A 25,055-nucleotide genomic window follows, 5' to 3' on the forward strand; every position below is an offset into this window, starting at 1 on the left:
TCTTTAATCGCAGCTTGCAGCTTTCGGGCGTCAATTTTAGTAAGTTGAAGCCAACAAAAACATTAAAAATGAATTAAATTAAAAATTAAATAAAAAAACCGGCCAAGTGCGAGTCGGACTCGCCCACCGAGGGTTCCGTACAAACTTTCAATGGTTAAAATAACCATACTACTCATACTCATATTCATTTATTCATTCAACGCCATTTTACACGTCAAGATTTGATTTCATACAACATTTTAATATTCATACAACAATAATACTTAGAGAATAAATAGACAGAAGATTGAAATTACAAAAAGTTAGGCAATATTCACATAAAAAATGCACAAAAATATTTTTCTAATTAGGTAATAAAAAAATTGTCATAAGTGTAGAACGGGTGCTCGACCAGCCAATTTTTTAAGCGATAGGTACTTAAAGTTCGACACACTAGGCGCATCAACCACATATTGCGGCAATTTATTATAGACGGCAGGGTCCATCACATGTGTTAATTTGACCGTAAATTGGATTTCGCCAATTTACGGTCGATACCTACTAACTTTCCGGCATTTCGAATGTTGTACTTGGAACACATGTTCTTAGTTTTGTCACAGAATAATTATGTATAATAGTACAAGTACAGAAGGCTCACTCCTTTGATGTTCACAAAATGACGCTATTCTAAATTCTTACCTACATTAACAAACGGACCGCACGCGAGCAGCCAACATTGAATTTTTCCCCTCACTAGCTCGGAAACACGTGTTTTGTCCTTTAATACCAGCGGGTAAAAACGCATTTTATCCACTAGTGCTTTAAAATTGATAAAAGTAGGTGAATCTAGTAATAAAGATCATTTACCACCTGTGGAACTACTGGAAGCAGTGATAAAAGAAAATCTTGCAGTACAAAAGGCGGACTCATGCTTTAAGGCATTCTCTACTATGTTGATCTTTCTTTTATGCGGGGGCTTCGCCCCCGAGTCCTCCTTTATATGCTCTTGAGGGTCTCAAGAAAACCCTATCCCAACTTATTTTAAATACTACGTTGATCTTTCTTTTATGCGGGGCTTCGCCCTCGAGCCCCCTTATTCATGCTCTTCAGGGTCACAAGAAAACCCTATCCCAACTTACTTTAAATACTACGTTGATGTTTATTTTATGCGGAGGGCTTCGCCCCCCGAGCCCCCTTTATTTCCTCTTAAGGGTATCAAGAAAACCCTATCCCAACTTATTTTAAATACTATGTTGATCTTTTTTTTGTGGGGAGCTTCGCCCCCGAGCCCCTCTTTACTTGCTCTTAAGGGTCACAAGAAAACCTTATCCCAACTTATTTTAAATACTACGCTGATCTTTCTTTTTGCGGGGGCTTAGCCCCCCGAGCCCCCCCCCCCTTTATTTACTCTGAACGGTCACAAGAAAACCCTAACCCAACTTATTTTAAATACTACGTTGATCAGTCTTTTTTGTGGGGGGCTTCGATCGCCCCTGAGCCCCCCTTTACTTGCTCTTAAGGGTCTCAAGAAAACCCTATCCCAACTTATTTTAAATACTACGTTGATCTTTTTAGTAGTTCCAGTTCATATCTTCCGGCTCCATCATCAGACCTTGAAACCTAATCGTAGTCAAAGTTCATTACAAGACTTTTCTAAGAAACGCAAAAACAGCTATGATACGATGTTACATCATGTAGTTCCAGTTCATATCTTCCGGCTTCATCATCAGACCTTGAAACCTTATCGTAGACAAAGTTCGTTTCAAGACTTTTCTAAGAAACCCAAAAACTGCTATGATACGATGTTCCATCATGTAGTTCCAGTTCATATCTTCCGGCTCCATCATCAGACCTTGAAACCTAATCGTAGTCAAAGTTCATTACAAGACTTTTCTAAGAAACCCAAAAACAGCTATGATACCATCGTAGTTCCAGTTCATATCTTCCGGCTCCATCATCAGATCAGTTCAACAGTACCATATTATTGTACTGTCATCAGAACTACATACAGCTGCCAATTATCATTACGCTACGATCCTTGGAAGATGGTTAAATTAGCCTCCGTAGATTCCATTACATAGTTAGTTACATACACGACGACCTAATAAAAGCGTGTTAATATTAATATTAGCGCCATCTAGCTGAGCCCTTCTTCTGTGTGGTACTGAGGTAAGTACGTTTTATTCTTAGACTCTATCTGTCTATACGGAGTTATATATGTCTTTGACTAGAAGTATAGGTACCTACTCTAATGAGTATTATTGTATTTAGCGCCGTCTCTCGGCAAAATTTACTAAGTAGGTAATTTACGCGACTTGAGACTTGTGCGAACCTTTAGGCATGGAAAGTCACATGAAAAGTTGTCGAAACTAATAATAGATGGCGCTGCATTTAAATTTCTTGACTGATAACTCTAATACTAAATTGAATATACTCTAAGGTAGAGCAGAGTCTAATACCTCCGCTTTACAAAAGACCGCAATCAAGTAGCACTAGACTTTACTCATTGTTGTGTTCCTGCCGGTGAGTAAGGCAGCCAGAGCTCAACGAGGGTGCGGTACTCCTTCCTTCCTTCCCCCTCCTTCCTTCGGTCCTTTGAGTCGTCGGCACCCAGGCCCCTTCTAAGTACAGGTTTGTACAAGTTTCTAATGAGTCGAGTCGGCAACGCACATGTGCCACTCCTTGAGTGGCAGGCGTCCATATGTAACAGTCACCGCTTTCCATCAGGCGGACCGTATGCATGTTTGCCACCTACGTGGTACAAAAAAAAAACTCTCGACGAATTCACCTTAAACATTAAAAACTAAATCAACATCGATTGATTCGTTCGGGAGCTATGATGCCAGACAGACATGTCAAGCGTCAAACCTATTATTATTATAATATTTTTGCGTTGGTGGTTAAAAACAAGAAACCTCCTTCAAAACTATAATAAAACACAACTTTCTATGAAAATCGGTAAAGTGCGAGTCGGATTTCGACATTTCCATACAAAAAGGTCATGAGCGCCTGACGACATGTGATGGCAACGTGTACACTAGATTTGTACTTTAAAGATTTTGCGTATATTTTGGAAACTATAAGAGATAGAGCAAATAGACTTCAGATTTTGGTTGTCGGTGGCACAATTTTTTTGTCTTCGTATATATACACCATTTTTTGGACCTATTAGGGCAATATTATGGTCAGTGCAGTTCTAAACAGTCGTAAGCGCCTCTTTTTTAGTAGGAACTTAAGTCATTTTGGCAAATGCTTAAAATTTTTAACAATTTCTAAACAGAAATGAATTTCTTTCTACCTGTCCATGGCGCTCACAAAATTTCGAAACATTTAGTAAGTACTTGCAGCGGCAGTGAGTGAAAAATCTCAATTTGAGTTTTTTTCTCTTAACTCCGACTTACGCTTGACTGTAGATTTCCAATAGGTTTTCCTGTAATCTACAGGTAGAGGGCTATCTCGTGTATTTTTTTGAAAATTTTACGCTAAGTAGTTTCGGAGATAAGGGGGGGAATGGTCATTTTTTGCTTATTTTCTTAAATTACTTCTAAATTACCAAAATAAAAACTATAAAAAAAATATATTTGAGATGCTTATAAAATGCTCTTTCATTTGATATGTAGCACAATATAGTTCTAATAACTTTGATTTTTAATTTTCAATTTTACCCCCCAAAAGTGGCCCCTATGATTAAATTTCGTTTAATTTCATTTAATTATATTACATGTCCGTCTTTGGGCCACTTGTTTACATACGTGTGCCAAATTTCAAGTAAATCGGTCTAGTAGTTTCGGAGAAATCGGCTGTGACAGAGGGACAGACAGACACGCGAGTGATCCTATAAGGGTTCCGTTTTTCCTCTTTGAGGTACGGAACCCTAAAAAGGGTGAAAAAAACTAAAAGTGCGAGCTTTCAAAAAGTAATAAAATAACTAAATAAGTAGCTCTAGGAATACCTACCTTCCTTCTTACGAAATACCTACCTTCTTCTTCTTAGGAATATCTATCTACCTTCTACCTTCTTACGAAATACGTAAGATGAAAACCTAACTACGAAATTCTTGAACGTAAAAATTTTGGTACTTAAACATAAAATTACTTGAATTCTTAAACACAAGAAATATGACAAAATAAATTATTAATTATTATTCTCTTTATTGATTTCCATTATTAATTAATGGTAAAGTGTTGTCGCGTCGGGGGACCGTGGACGTGGTCAGACGTCGTTGACGGTTGTGTTTCCGATGCAGTCTTTAGAGTCTTATTTTAAGATTGGGTGTTGAAATTTTTGCTCAGCACTTATCTAGTTTGTTTGGTTGTAAACATATACGTTACTTGTAATTCTAATACTTCCTTTGACATTTTGGTTGTATAGTTACATTGTTCATGTTCAGGTTGTTAGTTTAATGTATGTACCTAGTGAATTTTTTGTTAAACATTTATTAAGTTAGTTTAGCTGTGTAAATATTTAGTTTTTAAGTTTCAAGTTAGACAGGCAAAGAGCGGTCCCCCGACGCGACAACACTTTACCATTAATTAATAATGGAAATCAATAAAGAGAATAATAATTAATAATTTATTTTGTCATATTTCTTGTGTTTAAGAATTCAAGTAATTTTATGTTTAAGTACCAAAATTTTTACGTTCAAGAATTTCGTAGTTAGGTTTTCATCTTACGTATTTCGTAAGAAGGTAGAAGGTAGATAGATATTCCTAAGAAGAAGAAGGTAGGTATTTCGTAAGAAGGAAGGTAGGTATTCCTAGAGCTACTTATTTAGTTATTTTATTACTTTTTGAAAGCTCGCACTTTTAGTTTTTTTCACCCTTTTTTTATTTAATTTTTAATTTAATTCACGTTTTCTTTGTGTCGGGGGTTTTTTAAATTTATAATTTAAGGTTTTTATTTCTTTCTTTTTGTAGGGGGCTCTTTCTTTTGTCATATTTCTTGTGTTTTGGAATTCAAGTACCGAATTGTATGTTAAGTACTTACCTACATTTTTTACGTTCAAGATGTTCTAGAGGTAAGTGCATGCTGTTTTTATAAAAATACTAAAGTCACTATAAGCGTGCCGTTCAGATCTGAGGAGTTCCGTTCTGACCAACATCAGGAGTTCCACTGCACCAAATGTCACTGTTCTGGACGTAAGTGCATGCTGTTCTTATAAAAATACCAAAGTCACTATAAGCGTGCCGTTTAAATTTGAGGAGTTCCGTTCTGACCATCATCAGAAGTTCCAGTGCACCAAATGTCACTGTTCTGGACGTAAGGGCATGCTGATCTTATCAAAATACCAAAGTCACTATAAGCGTGCCGTTCAGATTTGAGGAGTTCCGTTCTGACCATCATCAGCAGTTCCACTGCACCAAATGTCACTGTTCCGTAAGTAAATGCATGCCATTCCTTTAAAAACACAAAAATCACCATATGTATGCCTTTCAGATTTGAGGAGTTCTCTCGATTTCTCCAGGATCCCATCATCAGAACTGGGTTCTGAGAAAAATGGGACCAATCTGTATTCGTATACTATCAAAAAAAAAAATTCGAAATCGGTCCAGTAGCGACGGAGATATCGAGGAACAAACATAAAAAATAAAATACAGACGAATTGAGAACCCCTTCCTTTGAGATTTGAGACGGCGGTTAAAAATCAGCACCGATAGCATGGTCGCGCCAGGCCGTCCTTTTCGCACTTACTAATAGTACGAATATCACAGAATATAATAGTACAAATACTGAAGGCTCACTCCTTTGATGTTCATAAAATGCCGCCATTCTAAACATACCTACATTAACAAACAGACCGCACGCGAGCAGCCGACATAGAATTCTATTGCGCCGCGTGAAGGTCGTCACCAGTGAACGGGCCGCGAAACTCGCGGCCGCCGCCATATACATGTAGCGCGGCGATAGAATCGCAGAATGAGCCGCCCCTTTAGGCCTAGCACATGATTGCCGCGAGAGTATGTCGCCGCGAGATAGATGAGATGACACGTCTTTGTCGTAATTGTATTAATGACATAAGAACCGGTAGTCTATCTCGCGGTGACATACTCTCGCGGCAATCATGTGCTAACCCTGCTGGTTTTATAATTTATCGCGCGATCATGCTTGCCTCTGTAATCCATAATAAATAAATAATTTTTTTTGTGGCGGCGACCATCTTGGACCAGCGGCCATCACCTACAGCTACATATACATACAATCACGCCTGTGTCCCATGAAGGGGTAGGCAGAGCACATGAAACTACTCAGGCTTCAATGCCACTGTTGGCAAATAAGGGGTTGAAAGAAAACGAAACTGTGACATTGCAGTGACAGGTTGCCAGCCTCTCGCCTACGCCACAATTTAACCCACATCCCACAGTCGCCTTCTCCCACGGGAAGAAAGGCCCTCACCTACAGCTAATATAAATAAAACCACTCGACTAATTCACCTTTTATAAACAAAAAAATAAATCAAAATCGGTAGATCCGTTCAGGAGCTACGACACGATGCGATGCCACAGACAGACACACACATACACACACACACACACACACACACACACACACACAGAGAGAGAGACAGATAGACACGTCAAACTTATAACACCTCATCGTTTTACGTCGAAACACAACTTTCTACGATAATTGGTCAAGTGCGAGTCGGATTTCGACTCTTCCATACAATTTAGTCATGAGCGCCTGATGGAATGTGATAGCAACGATTTCACAAACAAATAGTAGAAGTTTAGTACATTTCGTACTTTCAAGACGTTATATCTCGGAAACGATAAGAGATAGACCAAAATGGACTTCAGATTTGGGCTTTCGGTGGCACAATAGTGCCACACGAATTTTATATTTTCGTATATATAGACATTTTTTGGACCGATTTGGATAATTTTTTTTTTCAAAAAAATCTAACCCGGTGTAAAATCTTTATTTTTTGAGCTAGAAGGCTGAAAAAAATAGTATTTAGGTGTTTTTGTAATACATTTCGGGCCGCTAAGAATCAGCCACATACCATTGTAATTTTTTTTTATTAAAAAAAAAACTAATTAAAATTTTGAAAACCTCCGACATAGTGGACCGATTACCATCAAACATGGCTAAGAACACTCCCGACTAATTCAGCTTTCAAAAAAAAAAACTAAATCAAATCGGTTCATCCGTTCGAGAGCTACGATGCCACAGACAGACACACACACAGACAGACAGACACACACACAGACAGACAAACATAACAGACCCGACAGACTCTCGCTAGATCAAACAAACGATCTATTACAGCGTGTCAAACTTCAGTAACATCCACTAAGTTCAGTTTTTAATCGCGGCTTTCGGGCGTCAATTTTAGTAAGTTGAAGCCAACAAAAACATTAAAAATGCCTCGTTACGGGATATTTAATTGCAACAACACAAAAATTCTGAACACTCAAGGGCCTGAGACATATTTAAAACCACAGGCAAGTAACAACTTCAGTACAAAATCTGACACGCTCAGCTCCAAATAAATGAGCTTGTTTCTTCTATCTAAAGCCTCCGCCACACATAAAGCGTTTTGATAGCGTAGCGTTAGCGGAGCGCAATGATAGCGGTGCGCCGAACGAACGCTGGCGTTCCGCTCGCAATCCGCGCGCATTCCGCTCGCAATCCGCGCTCGTTAGTTCCCGCCGGCGTCCGTTGGGCGCAACGCCAGCGTTCATCCGGCGCACCGTTATCAATGCGCTCAGCAGACGCTCCGCCCACGCTCTCAAAACGCGCATGTGTGGCCGAGCTTTAAATCTAGTTCTGTGGTGCGATGCGATGCTGTGTACGCGCCTTTATAGTGAAGTGGAAAAAGCAAAGCTTCCAACCCGGATCCTATGCCAACAATTCTCCGTGCTAACTAACTCTTTACACTCAATGTCACTGAACCCTCCATCCTTACAACAAGGTTCCTTTTCAAACATAAGCTTACTTTACCACTTACAACAAGGTTCCTTTTCAAACATAAGCTTACTTTACCACTTGTGAACCTTACATGTTTGAAATAAGGTTTTCAGTTAAATCCGGAGCCTACTTAACCGGGATAAAGGGTAATAAATGAAAATTAGTCCCATGTTTGTTCAACTTCAAGTGGCCTGTTGGGAAATCAAAAAAATACGTTTTTACACTGAAAAGTAAGAAGGTAATTTTGGAGTTTGTGGAGCTTATTAAGTTACTGTGGATTTTTAGCGAATATGTCCGTGTGATACTCGTGGTAAGGGTACCTGATATTTTTTTTAACCCCCGACGCAAAAACGACGGGGTGTTATAAGTTTGACTGTATCTGTCTGTCTTTGTGCGTGTATGTCTGTTGCATCGTAGCTCCCGAACGGATGAACCGATTTAGATTTTGATTTTTTTTTTGTCTGAAAGCTAAGTTAGTCGGGAGTGTTCTTAGCCATGTTTCATGAAAATCGGTCCACTACGTCGCGGTCGGGGGTTTTTTCTAGATTTTAATTTTGTGGTTAGGTTAGTTATTATTTTTTTTTTTTTTATGAAATAGGCAGCAAACGAGCAGACGAGCCGCCTGATGGAAAACAGTCATCGCCGCCCATGGACATAAGCAACATCAGGGGAGTCACCTATGTGTTGCCGACCTTTAAGAACCCTAAATACCTGCTTCTTGAAGAACCCCATGTCATAGCGCAAGGGGAACACCTCAGAAGGTAGCTCATTCCACAACTTGCATGTTCTGGGCAAAAATGAGCGAGAGGCCGTAATAATTTCGTCTTTTGTAGAATACAGATCATCTTTATTAGCATACAATATACTCTGTACTTTTAGGTAATTGAAAAAACGTTAACAAATAATTTGTACATTTTAACCTAGATATTTTATCGTGTAATGTTTTACTTTAAGCCATTTCAGGGTACATTTAATACCTACTATACCTAAAGACATGGACTATTCATATTCATATTTATCTTTATTTGTATTAAGCATAACATTGTCACTATACATAATTATACATTTGCATATATCACCATTATAGCTCTTATAATACTAGATTAGAAAATAAAATCAATTAATTACATAAAAATAAAATATCAAAAAACCGGCCAAGAGCGTGTCGGGCCACGCTCAGTGTAGGGTTCCGTAGTTTTCCGTATTTTTCTCAAAAACTACTGAACCTATCAAGTTCAAAACAATTTTCCTAGAAAGTTTTTATAAAGTTCTACTTTTGTAATTTTTTTCATATTTTTTAAACGTATGGTTCAAAAGTTAGAGGGGGGGGACGCACTTTTTTTTCCTTTAGGAGCGATTATTTCCGAAAATATTAATATTATCAAAAAACGATCTTAGTAAACCCTTATTCATTTTTAAATACCTATCCAACAATATATCACACGTTGGGGTTGGAATGAAAAAAAATATCAGCCCCCACTTTACATGTAGGGGGGGTACCCTAATAAAACATTTTTTTCTATTTTTTATTTTTGCACTTTGTTGGCGTGATTGATATACATATTGGTACCAAATTTCAGCTTTCTAGTGCTTACGGTTACTGAGATTATCCGCGGACGGACAGACAGACATGGCGAAACTATAAGGGTTCCTAGTTGACTACGGAACCCTAAAAACGATCAAAAATTACATTTTTTTTTCAGATTTCATTGTCATTAATTAAGTCACGGAATAATAGGTTTAATTTCTGGACTAAAAAACCTTTTAATTTTGAAACAAACCCGAAGTAGCTTGGGGCATTTTTTATTAGTGTTGGAATTTTATTATACATTTTTGGTCCCAATACTACAGACTACAGTTCTGTCTGAGTAATCAATAATCATATATCTTATTTAAGTTTGTTATTCAACCAAAGCCAAAATTCGAGTCAACTCTCCCAATTATAACTTAGCCAACCTTTGATTACCATTCAGAAATAGAAAGTATATTCGTCGTTTGACCTTAACATTCAATGAATAGGCGACATTTCGTGGACACGTATTGCTTCTTTCATACAAAATTACACAACTTTTCTTTTCACGTAAGAAAAAGTTCTGGCTATTACACATAGCATAGAGTTGTCATGTGAAAGAATTTCCAGAACTTTGGGTCTTTGGACTCCTTTGTGAGATTTTTAAGAGCCATAACCACTCACATGGTTCCAGTAGCTATTAGAGCTACGAGCTTACACATCTGAATTGCTTGCAGTAGCTGTAGCTACATAGTATTTAAATGTTGATGAATTTTATGTCGAAGTGATTTAGAGCGCCTTTTATGAAAATCCAAATCACGTAAGTAGTTATTAGTTATCATTATCAATCATCATCGACATAAGAGTTATTTAGACAATGCGAGTTTTATTTTAAATTCAGATGGAAGGTGGTGGAAGTAATGGGAGAGGAAAACCGAAGAAGAGGTGGATGGACTGTGTGCGACATGATATGGAACTAAAACAAGTTAATGACGAGATGACGAGTGACAGAGATGTATGGAAGAGAAAGATATGCTGCGCTGACGCCGACCCCAAGTAACTGGGATAAGGGCAAGAGGATGATGATTTTAAATTCTGATTATACAGATACGGTCAGCAAAGGCGAGAACGTTTTTCACGGCTGTGTAAGCCAACATGGGAGAGGCAAACACGACCTCAAGTCTAGCAGGTGGAAAGAGCCCCTCATCATCATCGGCCTTCAAGTCTCTAACAGACTATTCGAGCAGTGTCAGGTGGGGCAACAACGTTTTTCGTGGCTGTGTAAGGCAATACGGGAGCGGCAAACCACAACTCTGGCTGGTGTAGTGTACCCGTGGCGAAGAGGTATCGCGCTGATAACGCTTGGCACGCTTACTTGCGAGTGCCGCAAACCAAGCATTGTCGTGGATTGTACGGCCATCAAACATCAATTTGCGCCACTTGTCTCTATCTTCGGCAAAGAGCCCCTAAATCCTTTGTAATGTGGACAGCTTAGTAGGTCTCAGCAGGTTTAGCACATGATTGCCGCGAGAGTATGTCGCCGCGAGATAGACTACTCGTCCTTATGTCATTAATACAGTTAGAAGAAGACGTGTCATCTATCTCGCAGCAACATACTCACGCGGCAATCATGTGCTAAACCTGCATATAGACTTACTGCGTTTTAACTTTGAGGAGCAGTGTCACATTACATAACGATTTAAAGTAGTGACGCTATTCGCGATGCTATCATGATCTACTAAGATCTTAAAATAAAAGCGAATGGAACTCGCGCAGGCTTCGGGCCAGTTCTGACCGCATAGTAGGTCCGCTACGCGTTTGGCGACTTTTACAAATGAGAACGACTTGAGATGCGCACCTGCATACTAAAGCTGTTGCTATCGCTCGCTCAACGCGCGAGTCGACGACGTGGATACATATTGGGAACGTTGAAGTGAAGCCTTAGTAGCTTTTGTGCCAATTTTGGCAACTTCTCATTGCATTCCGCGCTGAAATGTGCCAATTGGTAACCACTGAAGTGATTTTGTAGTGCGCGAATGAATGTCAGCGCAAAGTTATAACGAGCACGGCAATCATTAAGAACTAAATTGTGGAATGGTTTGTCTGTCGCCTGCGGAACTTTGTTCGCCGCGATACCAACTGGCGACTGAAGTCATATTACTATCTCTTTCATGCCAATGGAGGCCTAGTGAGATAGAAAAGGATACTACTTGGTATCGCGGCAAGTATAGTTCCGGACCGATACGAACTCCAAAGTCTGAACCTTCGATTCTCGGTCACTTAGCAATCTTAACATGACGCGATACGTCTGTGAGAGACCCTTAAGAATAACATTAGTGTTAAGTGATTGACGGCACATGTCAAAACAAATAACATTAGGAATTGGTAAATGCTATCACACGCGTGTTCAGTATTTATCTTTATTTTTATAATAACTCGATAACCGTAAGAGTTAAGACGCTAGTTTCTTAGAGAAATTAATTGTATTTAATCTAAAGAACCTTCCCGTAAATTCTGAAGTCAATTAACAGAGGGTGTATTCAATGCCATTACCCAAAAAGCGGTAGCCGCTGGGACACAGTCATCTACGATACGCTTACAAAACGTAAGCGATTGTGACTTTAGATAGGTATTTTTCATACCCAGATATACCTATAAAGCCCTCAAGGTCATGTAATATTGGTCATCTCAAATATCGAACCCTACGCTCACGTAAGCCTCGACCAATGAGAATACAGCCGCAGACCGGTTTCTGATAAACATGATTTCACTCGCTGTCTCAAATCGTACGCGATAACATTGACTTTACATATACCTTATGTATATGGAACAAGGTTCATTCGTGGTCAAAACTAAAAGTCGAAAGACAGGCTAATAAGAGGAATGACTTTAGGTAGATCGTAACTCGGTGGAATACGGTATGTTATTGATCAAATATTATGGTAGAAAGGAGTTTGTATATTTAGCACGATTCACAAAAAGTTACTAGACAAGTTATAAATGAACATTCTTTAGGTATGTGTGTGTTAGTGCGTGTGTTGTTTTAATTGGAGTCCGTTAGTTTAAAAAAAAGTTGTTTTGGTTAAATAAAGTTAACAATTACGGTACTTAACTGCCTACCAGAAATAATTCTGGCTTATATGTTGAGCTTCCAATTATTAAACAAATGAAGCTAATGTGAAAACAATTTTCAGTGTTGGCTATTATCTCCCTAAATAATTTACAAGTAAAAATTAAAATTTTGAAAAAACCCCCGACCGCGATATTTTTCATGAAATTTTCAAACAAAAAAAACTAAATCGAAATCGGTTCTAATACGGGCGGCACAGAGGATTTTAAATTAGCAAATTCCTTACCGTTTTGCTTAATTTCGAAAAACTCGAAGGAAACAAAAAATATAAAGAATACGGATATATTCTTACTCCTAAATTAATTCATTTCCCCTCAAACATACAGGGTGTAAAAAATACTAAATATTAAAATATTATTAAAAAGAACATGCCAAAATCAAAAGCACAGGTAAAAATAGGTAGTACATATACAACACACAGATGTTCTTTACTTTAATATTAATATGAACAAAAAGTGAGGTACTATACTAGTTTCCAGATGCGTTGTCTATATATGCACCTCACATTTCGGTCGGTTGAAGGCCCATAAAAATAAAACAAGAATTAGTATCGATAGCACCTGCGAGTTTTGGCCTTCGATTTAACCAAAGGCACCTACAAAATAGTATTTTATGCAACTGGTGGTTAAAAGAGCGTGTCGGGCCAATTTGAGGCGCTTGTTAATAAAGTATGAGCATTTTTTGACCGTTAGTTTTCCAATATTTTTCTCAAAAACTTATTTTGAACCTTATAAATTCAAAAATAATTTTCATCTTAGAAAGTATTTATAAAGTTCTACTTTTGTATAGGATTTTTTGGGGCGCGTCATATTTTTAAACAAATGGTTCAAAATTAGAGGGGGGCGCGGACGCCTTTTTTTCCTTTAGGAGCGATTATTTCCGAAAATATTAATATCTATGAACCGCCTACCATTTTGAATATGAGTTTAGTAAACATGAAAATATTCATTTGGTTCTTTGAAGCCTATCCAACAATATATCAATCAGCCGAGTTGGAATGAGTTCTCAGCCCCCACTTTAATGCGATTCGACGCGTCCTAATAAAACATTTTTTTCGATTTTTTCTCGCACTCTGCGAATTGGCGTGATTAATTGGTACAATGTATTTACCAAACTTCAGCTTTCTAGTGCTACTGCTTACTAAATGTTTTCCGGGACGGACTAGATAGACTTGTCCTGACATCTTTTATGTAGGGAAACTATGCAGGACCTTCCTCACGAATAACAGTACGGGAGTAAAAAGTATAATAAATATACCACTTGAATTTTTAATACAACTGCAATTTACAATTACGTGTAATAACGAGGCTTAGACTCTAGCACAGTATAATAAAGAGTACTATCGTACAGTATGGCCACTCCCGCTCCCCGCTGAAAGTGCAGCCCACCCCCTCACGGTTACCTCACAGTTACCGCCTGTAAAAAACACGAACAGTCGACCTGTCATATTTCACTCATACAAGCATACGCGTTCACCTACACGAGCTAAGACTGTGTGCTAGGAATGCTCCTCTTTCAATATATTTGATCACCAGTGTCCGAGGTGTGACTCTTAGTGCTATGAACCGGTTCCTTGATGTATCCTTATGAGGAAAGGATTTTTTTTATCATTATAAATGGGCTTACTCTTGGGCCAATGGACTAGCCAAAGGCAAAGAAATTTTTCATAAAGACGTAGTGATATTTATCCTTTCTGAATATTGAAATGATATTATGGAAAATGTTTTACACAAATAGTGTGTGCAAAATAAAAACACATAAACGCAACACAATGTGGATTTTAGATGAAGTTAAAGGTGAAAGTGAGGTGACGGGAATTTCACCACCCCCTTTCGGCCATTTTTTACTCCTAAAGTCAACTATGGGACTCGGGTTAAAGTGCGGCGTAGTAGGCACTGCAATGTCATAATTTCGTTTTCTTCCAACCCCTTATATGCCAAGAGTGGCACTGAAACTAGTAGTTTCATGTGCTCTGTCTACCCCTTTATGGGATACAGGCGTGATTGTATGTATGTAATATGATGTGCTACAGATCATCATCCTCCTTGCGTTATCCCGGCATTTGCCACGGCTCATGGGAGCCTGGGGTCCGCTCTGACAACTAATTCCAAGATTTGGCGTAGGCACTAGTTTTACGAAAGCGACTGCCATCTGACCTTCCAACCCGAAGGGTAACTAGGCCTTATTGGAATTAGTCCGGTTTCCTCACGATGTTTTCCTTCACCGAAAAGCGACTGGCAAATATCAAATGACATTTCGCACATAAGTTCCGAAAAACTCATTGGTACGAGCCGGGGTTCGAACCCGCGACCTCCGAATCGAAAGTCGCACGCTCTTACCACTAGGCCACCAGCGCTCGCAGCGCATGATGTATGCTACAGATGTATTGCGAAAGGTTTTCCTTCGTATTTTTCTCCCGGAAACGTTCGTATTTCTCACGCTAGTTCAGACAGTGTCAATACGTCTTGTACTGAGACTGACTGAAATAGCATTACACGTTCGTACGTTTCCGTAAAAATACGAAGGCAAATCTTTTCGCACTACATCTGTATAGAGTAAGATTTCTAAAACGTTAAAAGATAAACTACTGAAAACCGTTTCTTTTCTTACCGCTTTAACTTAACCGCGCTATTCCCACAAAAGATACCTACATAGTTACAAGAAAAGCCTTTGAAGACTTGAAAGCTAATTGGTCTTCGCCGTCTAACTGAAAAACAGTTTAATGACTTTTGCGGGGACGAAGCGAACAGACTGAAGGAAAATCATTTTACATTAATATCACTAGAATAAAATCTAAAAGCTAGTTGTCAAAGAGGACGCCATCGCCAGGCTTCCATGAGCCGGGGCGAATGCCGGGATAACGCAAGGAAAATGATGATGACCAGACATAGTAAATTTTCCAGCAATTTCGATGCAGCATGGTAGGGTCCCCCCACATCTAGCGTCTCGCGAACGTCGTCGCCTCTCCAACGCCCGCGCGGCGTCGACGCCGCGCTCCCGCAGCGCCGACGCGACGTTGTGGCGCCTCTCGAACGTCGACGTCGCAGGCGCGCGTCCGCGCGGCGTCATCGCCGCGCCAACGCCGCGCCCGCGCAGCGCCTCCGCGATGCCAGCGGCGCGGCGACCAACGTCCAGTCAGCGCTAGGGCTTCCAATACCGGGATCCCAGTATCTCGGGATTTTTGGGGTAGATTTCAAAACCGGTATTTAATTTTGTAATACCGGAATCCCGGTATTTTTAGTAAGTAATAAATTATGCCAAATAAACGTAAACTATACTCATCAAAAACCTTAAATTTCTGCATCATGACACCTAGCGACCTAGACGCGTAAATATTGCTTTTTGCTCTCGTTTCTTCGACACATTCTCTGTTTAGTGTTTTTACAATATTTCTATGAAATGACAGTTTTTCCGATGATTACCTAGATAAAGATACGTGTCAAGAGCATTCATTGAAGAGGGCCTGCCGTGAACCTTTTGACACATTTGTCGCACTTGGGAATCGTAAGTGTGACAGGGAAGCAATACGTCAAACGTAGTTGACACAACACAGGCCACAGACGTTCGCGAGACGCTAGATGTGGGAGACCCGTAGAAATAGAGGAATTCATACATGTGTTTTCTAGGTAGTAGACGATCAATTAAGGCTCATTACTGATATTACTTATGAATCTTAAATAACTATTCCAGCTGGCTTCGGACATGTAAAATCCTTTAAGCAATGCTGCACCAAAATTGCTGGAAAGTCAGGATGCCTGATGATGACTAGAATCAAACCTAAAATTACATAACCACAAAATTAAAATTTTGAAAAACCCCCGACCGCGTCATAGTGGACCGCTTTTCATGAAACATGGCTAAGAACACTCCCGACTAACTCAGCTTTCAAACAAACAAAAACTAAATCGAAATCGGTTCATCCGTTCGGGAGCTACGATGCCACAGACAGACAGACACACAGACAGACAGACAGACAGACACGTCAAACTTATAACACCCCGTCGTTTTTGCGTCGGGGGTTAAAAAAGGTACATTCGATGACTATGATGCCTCTGGACTGGATATATATTGTTGTAAACAGATATCCAATAATCCGTTTTGTAAATGGATACCTATGAAATATGTTTTAGACTTTTAGCAAAAACTTTTAAAAATACAGAGCAAAATGCATTCATATTTATGTTATCTCTAAAAAATTATAGGTTCGAATATGGACTTGGCCTTTCTTTTTAAACCATTTTCGTTACAGAAATGTAAAAAGGATACCGTCTTTAACTAACTTAGTTGTTAACTTGTTAGCCGTCTAATCTATATTCTTGACAGGTGAACTTCAAGTAAAGTCGATATTATTACGTCAGAAACATCTTGCATGAAGGATAAACTGTCAGATGTCAATTAACTGTCAATAAACAAAAAAGATGCTTCAAATATTTAGATTAGAAAGGAATAGAATTTTATGGAATAAAAAATAAATTTATTAAGCAGAATTAGCAGAACATACTGGGATCTACTCTATTTCTGCTCTATATTAATGATCTATGTATAATATCTATATTAATGGCCCGTGTGGTGACGGGTTAAGAATTTCACCACCCCCTTTCTTTCCGTGGGTGTCGTAGAAGGCGACTGTGGGATATGGGGTAAATTGTGGCGTAGGCGAGAGGCTGGCAACCTGTCGCTGCAATGCACAGTTTCGTTTTCTTTCAACCCCTTATTTGCCAAGGGTGGCACTGTAACTGTAGCAGTTTCATGTATTCTGCCTACTCTTTATGGGAAACAGGCGTGATTGTATGTATGTATGTATGTATTAATGATCTCTGTGATATGGCTTTACCTAATGGAAACATTTTCTCATACGCAGACGACACAGCAGTCGTATTCGTCGGTAATATTATACTGGAAAGAAGCTAAACTTAACGCTGAGGAGGGAATAGCTCTTATTATATCCAAATGGCTCAGGAATGGCTAGTTATGGTAGTATTTAATAGATGGCGCTAAAAATGGAGGTACGATTCTTAGTATAAAAATTGTAAATCTTATATGAATAATCCATGCTCATTACTTTACAGAAATGGGACACTCGAAATTCCTAATAATTCTGTTACTGATAAATATTATTAAAGGCTGTTTACGCCTGGATTGTACAAATATACTACTATCAGGTTACTAAATTTGGCTTTGTGATATTATTGCTTTGTAGCATTCGTGGAATATGTATTTCTAAGGATTCCGTGGCCGTGCCTATTCGTACCTTGTCACAGAGACAATAAAATGAATGAGATTCTTAACATTTTTCATGATTGTCTTAGTAAAATGAGGTTCCTTGAATGAACCTTGGATTATACTTACACATTATAATACAGACCGTCAACCAAATCTAGTTTAGATATTAGCTAGCTTTTAAGTTTAGTCAAAAGTAGCTTTCAAGTTTAATTTGCACTGTGTGAGATCCACATCAATTTAGAATAGTTCTCACCTGGTCAAGTATTAGAAGAGAGTCTAACAAGATGTTTGTAATTTGATTATTGCTTCACATAAAATGCCATAACTTTCTTTTATGTACAACTAGCGACCAGCCCCGGCTTCACACGGGTACTATACCTACATGTAAACCTTCCTCTATAATCACTCTATCTATTAAAAAAAAACCGCATCAAAATCCGTTGCGTAGTTTTAAAGATTTAAGCATACATACGATTCAATTACAACTTCCCATACAAAGTTTCGTGCTCATTTAAACACCGTGTTGTCCCGTAATTAAACTTTACGCATACAATGACATGAGGTATGTCTCCGAAACTTTACAATAGGGTATATGTGATGTATGTATCTAATCTACAGCAGGGGCGGCTCACTCCGCGATTCTTTCGCCGCGCTACAAGTACATGCTGGCGGCCGCGAGTTCGCGGCCTAATCAGGGGTGGCACGCGTTCTCGCAAACGCACGTTCGCACTTTCTATTGTTACTTTACGTTGCGAATTTTTTTTAAGGTTCATATGCGTTGTCCTCGTGTGGAATGGCTAATAATGTTTACTTAAATAAATATTTTGAATAAAATAAATACCATAGGACATTTTTACACATATCTACTATTGATTAAGTCCCCCGGAAAGGTTCAATAAGGCTTGTGATGATGGAACTTAAACAAAAATATATAAATACTATATATATACCTAGAAAGTACTCAAGACCTGAATATAATAGTATAACATTTTATTGAGTATTAATTTGTTTTTAACCGACTTCAAAAAAGGAGGAGGTTCTCAATTCGACTGAATGTTTTTTTTTTTTATTTTTTTTTTATTTTTTTTTTTGTATGTATGTTATTCGATATCTCCGAGAATCATGGACCGATTTTCAAAATTTTTTTTTATTCGATCAGGTATAACCCCGAGATGGTCCCATTGGCACCAAGTCGGGGTCTGATGATGGGATCTTGGAGAAATCGAGGGAACTCCTCAAATGTTATAGGCACATGTAATGTTTTTAGTGTATTTTTCAAAGGTACACCAGTATTTACGCCTGATGGTGAAAACTTTATGTGGCTGAGCTGATGATGGAAGGTCAACTCCTCAATGGTTAGGAGTTAAAGGATAATTCTTTCACTACTGTACATATATTCGGACTGATACATAAAATATCAATAGGAACCACTAAAAATCAACAAATAAATAAACTTTTTAACAAAAAATAAAACCGCCTTCAAAAATAAGCGCGTTACAAAACACGGAGAAACTAAAAAGCAAAAAATAATAAACCTTTGAATTCAGATTTCTTATCGGATTGCAATAATCTAAACATCCAAATTATAAACAAATCAATTATTTTTGGAGTCGGTACCAGCCTGCGTATGGTTGGGTGGTGCAAACAGGAATAGCAAGGCGATGAACAGGTCTGGTACCGACTACAAAAGTAATTGATTTGTTTATAATTTGGATGTTTAGATTATTGCAATCCGATAAGAAATCTGAATTCAAAGGTTTATTATTTTTTGCTTTTTAGTTTCTCCGTGTTTTGTAACGCGCTTATTTTTGAAGGCGGTTTTTAATCCAACCCTATCGCCGAACGCCGCGCACGTGCGGCTCATTTCTTGGTTAAAAATTTGTAGGCATTTAAAAAGGCGGCATGTCGCGAACATCAAAGTAGTGGGCCTTCTGTACTTGTACTATTATATATTCTGTGTCTACAGGTATGTATGCCTGAGCCCTGAAATTAGTTTACAGTTCCAGCTTATAACACAAACGAAATACCTCCTATTGTGAGCACAAAGTTTCAGAGCAATCTAGCTATCGCTCGTTGTAACACGAGAGAACTAAGTTTTGTACAAAGTGTTAAATATAGATGCAAACAATGTGCCAAAATATATACACCGTGTTTTTTTTGTTTTACGTTAACTTCGACACGCAGTTAGGTTCATCATCAGAAACCACCCTGTATATCAGTTTTTGTTAAATTCGAATTTTTTTTATTTCATTTCCATACATAATAAATGGATTGATTAGTGTGAGAGGACCTCAATCCTAATATTAAAGTCATTGTCAAGTGTTTGACGGCATATGTCAAAACAAATAATATTAAACTTATATTGACCGGGATATAGACCGTGATTACCTTTTCAATATAAGTCTAATGAAAATAACCGTGAATCATTCAAAACTCTTAAATAATATTAAGTTGTAAGGGATGCCACACATGTGTTCAGTAATTAAAGTATATTTTTTTACAATTCGATAACCGTAAGAGTTGAGGCCAGTTTCTTAGAAAAATTGATTGTATTTTAACTAAAAAATCTTCCCTTAAAGTTAACGGAATTCAATAAAAACAGGGTGTATGTATACACTACTTTATTGCATATACGTTAAGGTTGTGGATACATGTTTTTGGCACTTTGTCCATACGGACAAAGATGTGTATTTTTTTTTATTATTATAAATTGGCTTACTCTTGGCCACATTCAGTGTATTCACACATCTACTAGCATCATCACAAACGGTTCAGAATTTGATGCATTCAAACCCCGTGGCAAAGTTACTAGATATCGGATATAACGCATTCCATCGCCACTTTAAACGAGGCATCCCAGTTTTCATCCGGACAGTCCGGACCTAGATCCGGTAATTGATCTCAAAGTCCGGAATTCGTCTGATCGGAACTAGTTGATCGCGTCAAGTGGATAAACCGGTAACCGGTAAAGCTCTGGGTCTAAAGTGTACATTTCCAAAGCTACGTGCGTCTAAAGCAATTTCCAAAATCGGTTGCAATGACAGGTAGATACTCGTAGACAGAAACTGATCCTTTTGGAGTTCAGCTTTGGCTTACTAAGATTTTTTTTTTATGAAATAGGCAGCAAACGAGCAGACGAGCCGCCTGATGGAAAGCAGTCATCGCCGCCCATGGACATAAGCAACATCAGGGGAGTCACCTATGCGTTGCCGACCTTTAAGAACCCTAAATAGGTACCTGCTTCTTGAAGAACCCCATGTCATAGCGCAAGGGGAACACCTCAGAAGGTAGCTCATTCCACAACTTGCATGTTCATTTTTAACCCCCGACGCAAAAACGAAGGGGTGTTATAAGTTTGACGTGTCTGTCTGTGTGTATGTCTGTCTGTCAGTTTGTCTGTCTGTCTGTCTGTCTGTGTGTGTGTGTGTGTCTGTGGCATCGTAGCTCTCGAACGGATGAACCGATTTTGATTTAGTTTTTTTTGTCTGAAAGCTGAGTTAGTCGGGAGTGTTCTTACGCCGTGGCTTGCGTGGGCGACGGTCGCGCGATAGTCGCGCGACGGCGATGCGACGCATACGAAATCAAACCTTATCGATATGGAAGTATGAGACGCGACGGCGGCGGTCGCGCGACCGTCGCCCACGCAAGACACGGCGTTCCGCGTTAGCCATGTTTCATGAAAATCTGTCCACTAGGTCGCGGTCGGGGGTTTTTTCAAAATTTTAATTTTGTGGTTAGGTTATAACACTATTATTAATTGTTGTTAGCTATCATCATCCTCCTTGCGTTATCCCGGCATTCGCCACGGCTCATCGGTCCATTTCGGGGCAGTTCGCTTTTCTGCCACATGAAGCAAACTATAACCGACCTGTCTACTTCTCTAGAGTGTCTGGTTCGATATGTCTATTGTCAAACATTATCATCATCCTCCGTGCGTTATCCCGGCATTAGCCGCGGCTTATGGGAGCCTGGGGCCCGCTTTGACGACTAATCCCAAGATTTGGCGTAGGCACTAGTTTTTACGAAAGCGACTGCCGTCTTCCAACTCGAAGGGTAACTGGGCCTTATTGGAATTAGTCCGGTCTCCTCACGATGTTTTCCTTCACCGAAAAGCGACTGGCAAATATCAAATAACATAAATGAAATGAAATGAAATTATTTATTACGCACAGTTTTAGGTACAGAAAGGTGGAAATATATATCTAGGAATACAAGTGTGTACTTCATGGGTATCACTAAAACTACCTTACAGGCATGCATAATGTACTTACATTCTAATCTATTCAATAACCTAGCTTATTTATAGTTGAGAAATTCGTTTATACTATAAAAGCATTTATCCACAAGCCATTTCTTTCAAGTCATTTTCATATCAATTGTTCTTAGCTATATAGTATAATATTACGTAGGTACAGTCATCGGCATAAATATGTGATGATTTCTAGTCATTTGTCTGTCACATTAACGTCTTGTTTTAAATGTCATACGAAATTGTCAAAAAAATAAAAGCGACAAGGTAGAGAAATAACCACTTATTTATGCCGGTAAATCAGTTATACCTCTACATAGGCTATGTACCAACGTGATTTCAAGTTGAACCACTCAGGATAATGACATTAAATTTAATACATTTGTAAAACATGAATGCCAAATCAGTGATTTGCATTATTCGCCCTACGATATTCAATTTCGTTGAAAGCGGAATTAAAGGAAACCATAAAAAAATATTACTTAATCATCCCGGATCTACGTAAAAAGGTTGGTGAATCCTGGCCGCGGGAGAAAACCCCTGCATTCAAGAGTCAGGGGTGCAAAACATTCATTTGCTGAGAGTGAGTAGGCAGCTTTGATGTACAGTCACGGTAAGTTGTATTACATATAGATGCGAACATAGTGCCAAAATATGTATTGCTTTACGTTAAGAAGATACGGTAGCGAAAATGCTAAAATGGAAAGGAGCCCCCCTTTCAACTTGGGAATTTTAGTTAAATATACAAGTGTTATTAACAAGATTTATCGAAAAAAAATTGGCCAATAAGAACAACTCAGTCAAATGATGTTTCAAAAACTTCTTTAAAATCGAGGTTCCGCTCTCGACTCTTTCCTCCTTCAGAACTTAATCAATTGGAACGAAATTTAAAAATCAGAATAACAATGAAATAACCGGACCGTTTAGCTTTTTTGGTTAATTGTTACCAATCCTGAGTATCACACCTTTTTTTGCGCCACAATGAAAAGGCCGTTTTTGGAAATTTTTGATTGGCTCTTGAGTCTTTAAAAAGCAGAATATCGAAAAAATCAAAACGGTCCGACACAGATAAAAATAATAACAATCTGTGTTGAAAAAATCATTGCTCTATCTTCAAAAACCAGGGAGGAAATAGTCGAGAGCGTTTGTATGGAGAATTGACCTCTACTGTATCATCTTAAGTGCGTTTTCACATTATCCGATCCCGATATCGGATGTCGTACCGATATCCTATACATTACAGGCGCCATCTTGGATTTTTTCTATGGAAATCCTTCCGACATCCGATATCGGATCGGATAATGTGAAAACGGCGTAGGCTGTGGATTCATATTTTTGGTACATTGTCCGTATCTATGTTTAGTACCCTAACTGTACCCGTCTTCCTTTCAAATGGTGTTCTAAAGCTTTTAAAATTACCAGTTCATTTATCTAGTTCTATGGTTTATCTATGCATTGTGTTTTTAACTCATCTTGTTTAAATTGATTTAGGTAGGTGAGGTACTTAGTATTAGTACATAACATAGTGAGGCATACAGCAATTAACATGCATTAAAGCTCGATTGATCAATAGCTTAATGATTTAATTAATTAAATTCGGCGAATTCAAAATTGTTGAACATTTTATAAATTAATCAAAGGATTACAACAGATGCATTTTAGGCCTGTCCATATAATTTAATTGTGTAAATAAAACAAGTTCTTTGAGTAACGGAAGTTGAAATTATATCAAAATTATTCGTAATACAAATGAAAGGGACCAATTAAACTGTGCTGTGGGCGCCTAATGACGAGAATAAACCATATGTATATACCTAAACGTTCATTTTCAATTATTATTAACTTAAATAAGTCCCAGTTAAAGTTTCTAAGTTGCTCAACACTCTCAACAGTTTCTTCCAATTGAACAAGTACACAAGTAAGTTTGTTATTTATCAACGATGACTTAAACAAGGCACAGTAAAATTTAAATGTACCGTAACTTGGTACATAATCTACAATCTACATGCATATTTAAATACGGCCGTTCTTCATTCGTCACGCTAGGTTATGTTATGAAACTTATGAAATATGTAGATTTTTTTGTAATAATTTCCAATACAAACAGCTAAGTACCCACCGTCAATACTAACTATAAACATTCCGGTATACATCCGTTTAGCTTGAAACCGAATAATATACAACACGAAGAATTTAAAAAGTAAGTGGCAACTGGCAAGCAACGAGGCCCGCGTCGCGGAGCGAACCGTGAGTCAGTGGCAACCGCTTACCTGCACACAACAGGAACAAAGTAAACGGTGAAAGCAATCGGCTGGTCCCCATGGCTGCGGCAACTTTCTAGACAATGATCAACACTTCTCAAAAAAATCCTACGCTCCCATCTTGCTCCAAACACTTTTTGTTTTTACTCAACTTCCAACTGTTTCACACAACACTAATTAACCCGTTAGCACTTCAATTCAACACTTTCCACTCCAAATTCGAGTCACTATACCCTCTTTCTCAACACTTTGCACTTTTGAGAGACGTTATCTCATTTTCAAATTCCGTATGTAAACAGTTTAGCGCGAAATTTTAGCGACGCGGCAGCAGAACGGACGTCACTCGCGAGCGGCGGTTGGCCCAAGGCTGACAAACCTGATGCGCCGCTATGTGCGCGAGCGAGACGGCGATAAAGCGAGACGAAACAAGAAATAAAGTTTACTGTGTAGTGGCAACAACGCGCCAACGCCATTACCTGACGCGCCACTGGAAAGTAGACTGGCGAGTCAAGCACTAGATGGCGCGGTCCGCCATGTTTGAATAAAACATGTGGCTTTTATCCACGCTGCACATCTTCAAGTGGTTGGCTCCATTGAACTATTTCTAAAGTTTGATAGGTTCAATATGTACGCAAATACAGACGTTTTTAAAGGTTAATGGATAACGATTGAAACTACTTTGTTTTCTGTTCTTATTGATATTGTTGTTGTTTGTTTAAAGTTCATCTTCAATTAAATTGATTCCATTGTGTAACATAAGTATTAAGTATAATTAGTCACAGGTTACTTACT

General features: G+C 38.6%; 1 protein-coding gene across 1 annotated transcript in view; it reads right to left on the reverse strand.

Annotated features, from left to right (window-relative positions):
* Nucleotides 1-24,733, reverse strand: part of LOC125231436 (Down syndrome cell adhesion molecule) — a 292,377-nt gene extending 267,644 nt beyond the window's left edge. Inside the window, 1 exon segment of the mRNA XM_048136898.1 lies at nucleotides 24,273-24,733. Within this exon segment, the coding sequence (XP_047992855.1) occupies nucleotides 24,273-24,324 (52 nt within the window). The 5' untranslated portion in view covers nucleotides 24,325-24,733.
* Nucleotides 24,734-25,055: the final 322 nt, after the last annotated feature.

This window comes from Leguminivora glycinivorella, chromosome 1, assembly GCF_023078275.1.
Source record: "Leguminivora glycinivorella isolate SPB_JAAS2020 chromosome 1, LegGlyc_1.1, whole genome shotgun sequence".
Classification (NCBI taxonomy): domain Eukaryota; kingdom Metazoa; phylum Arthropoda; class Insecta; order Lepidoptera; family Tortricidae; genus Leguminivora; species Leguminivora glycinivorella.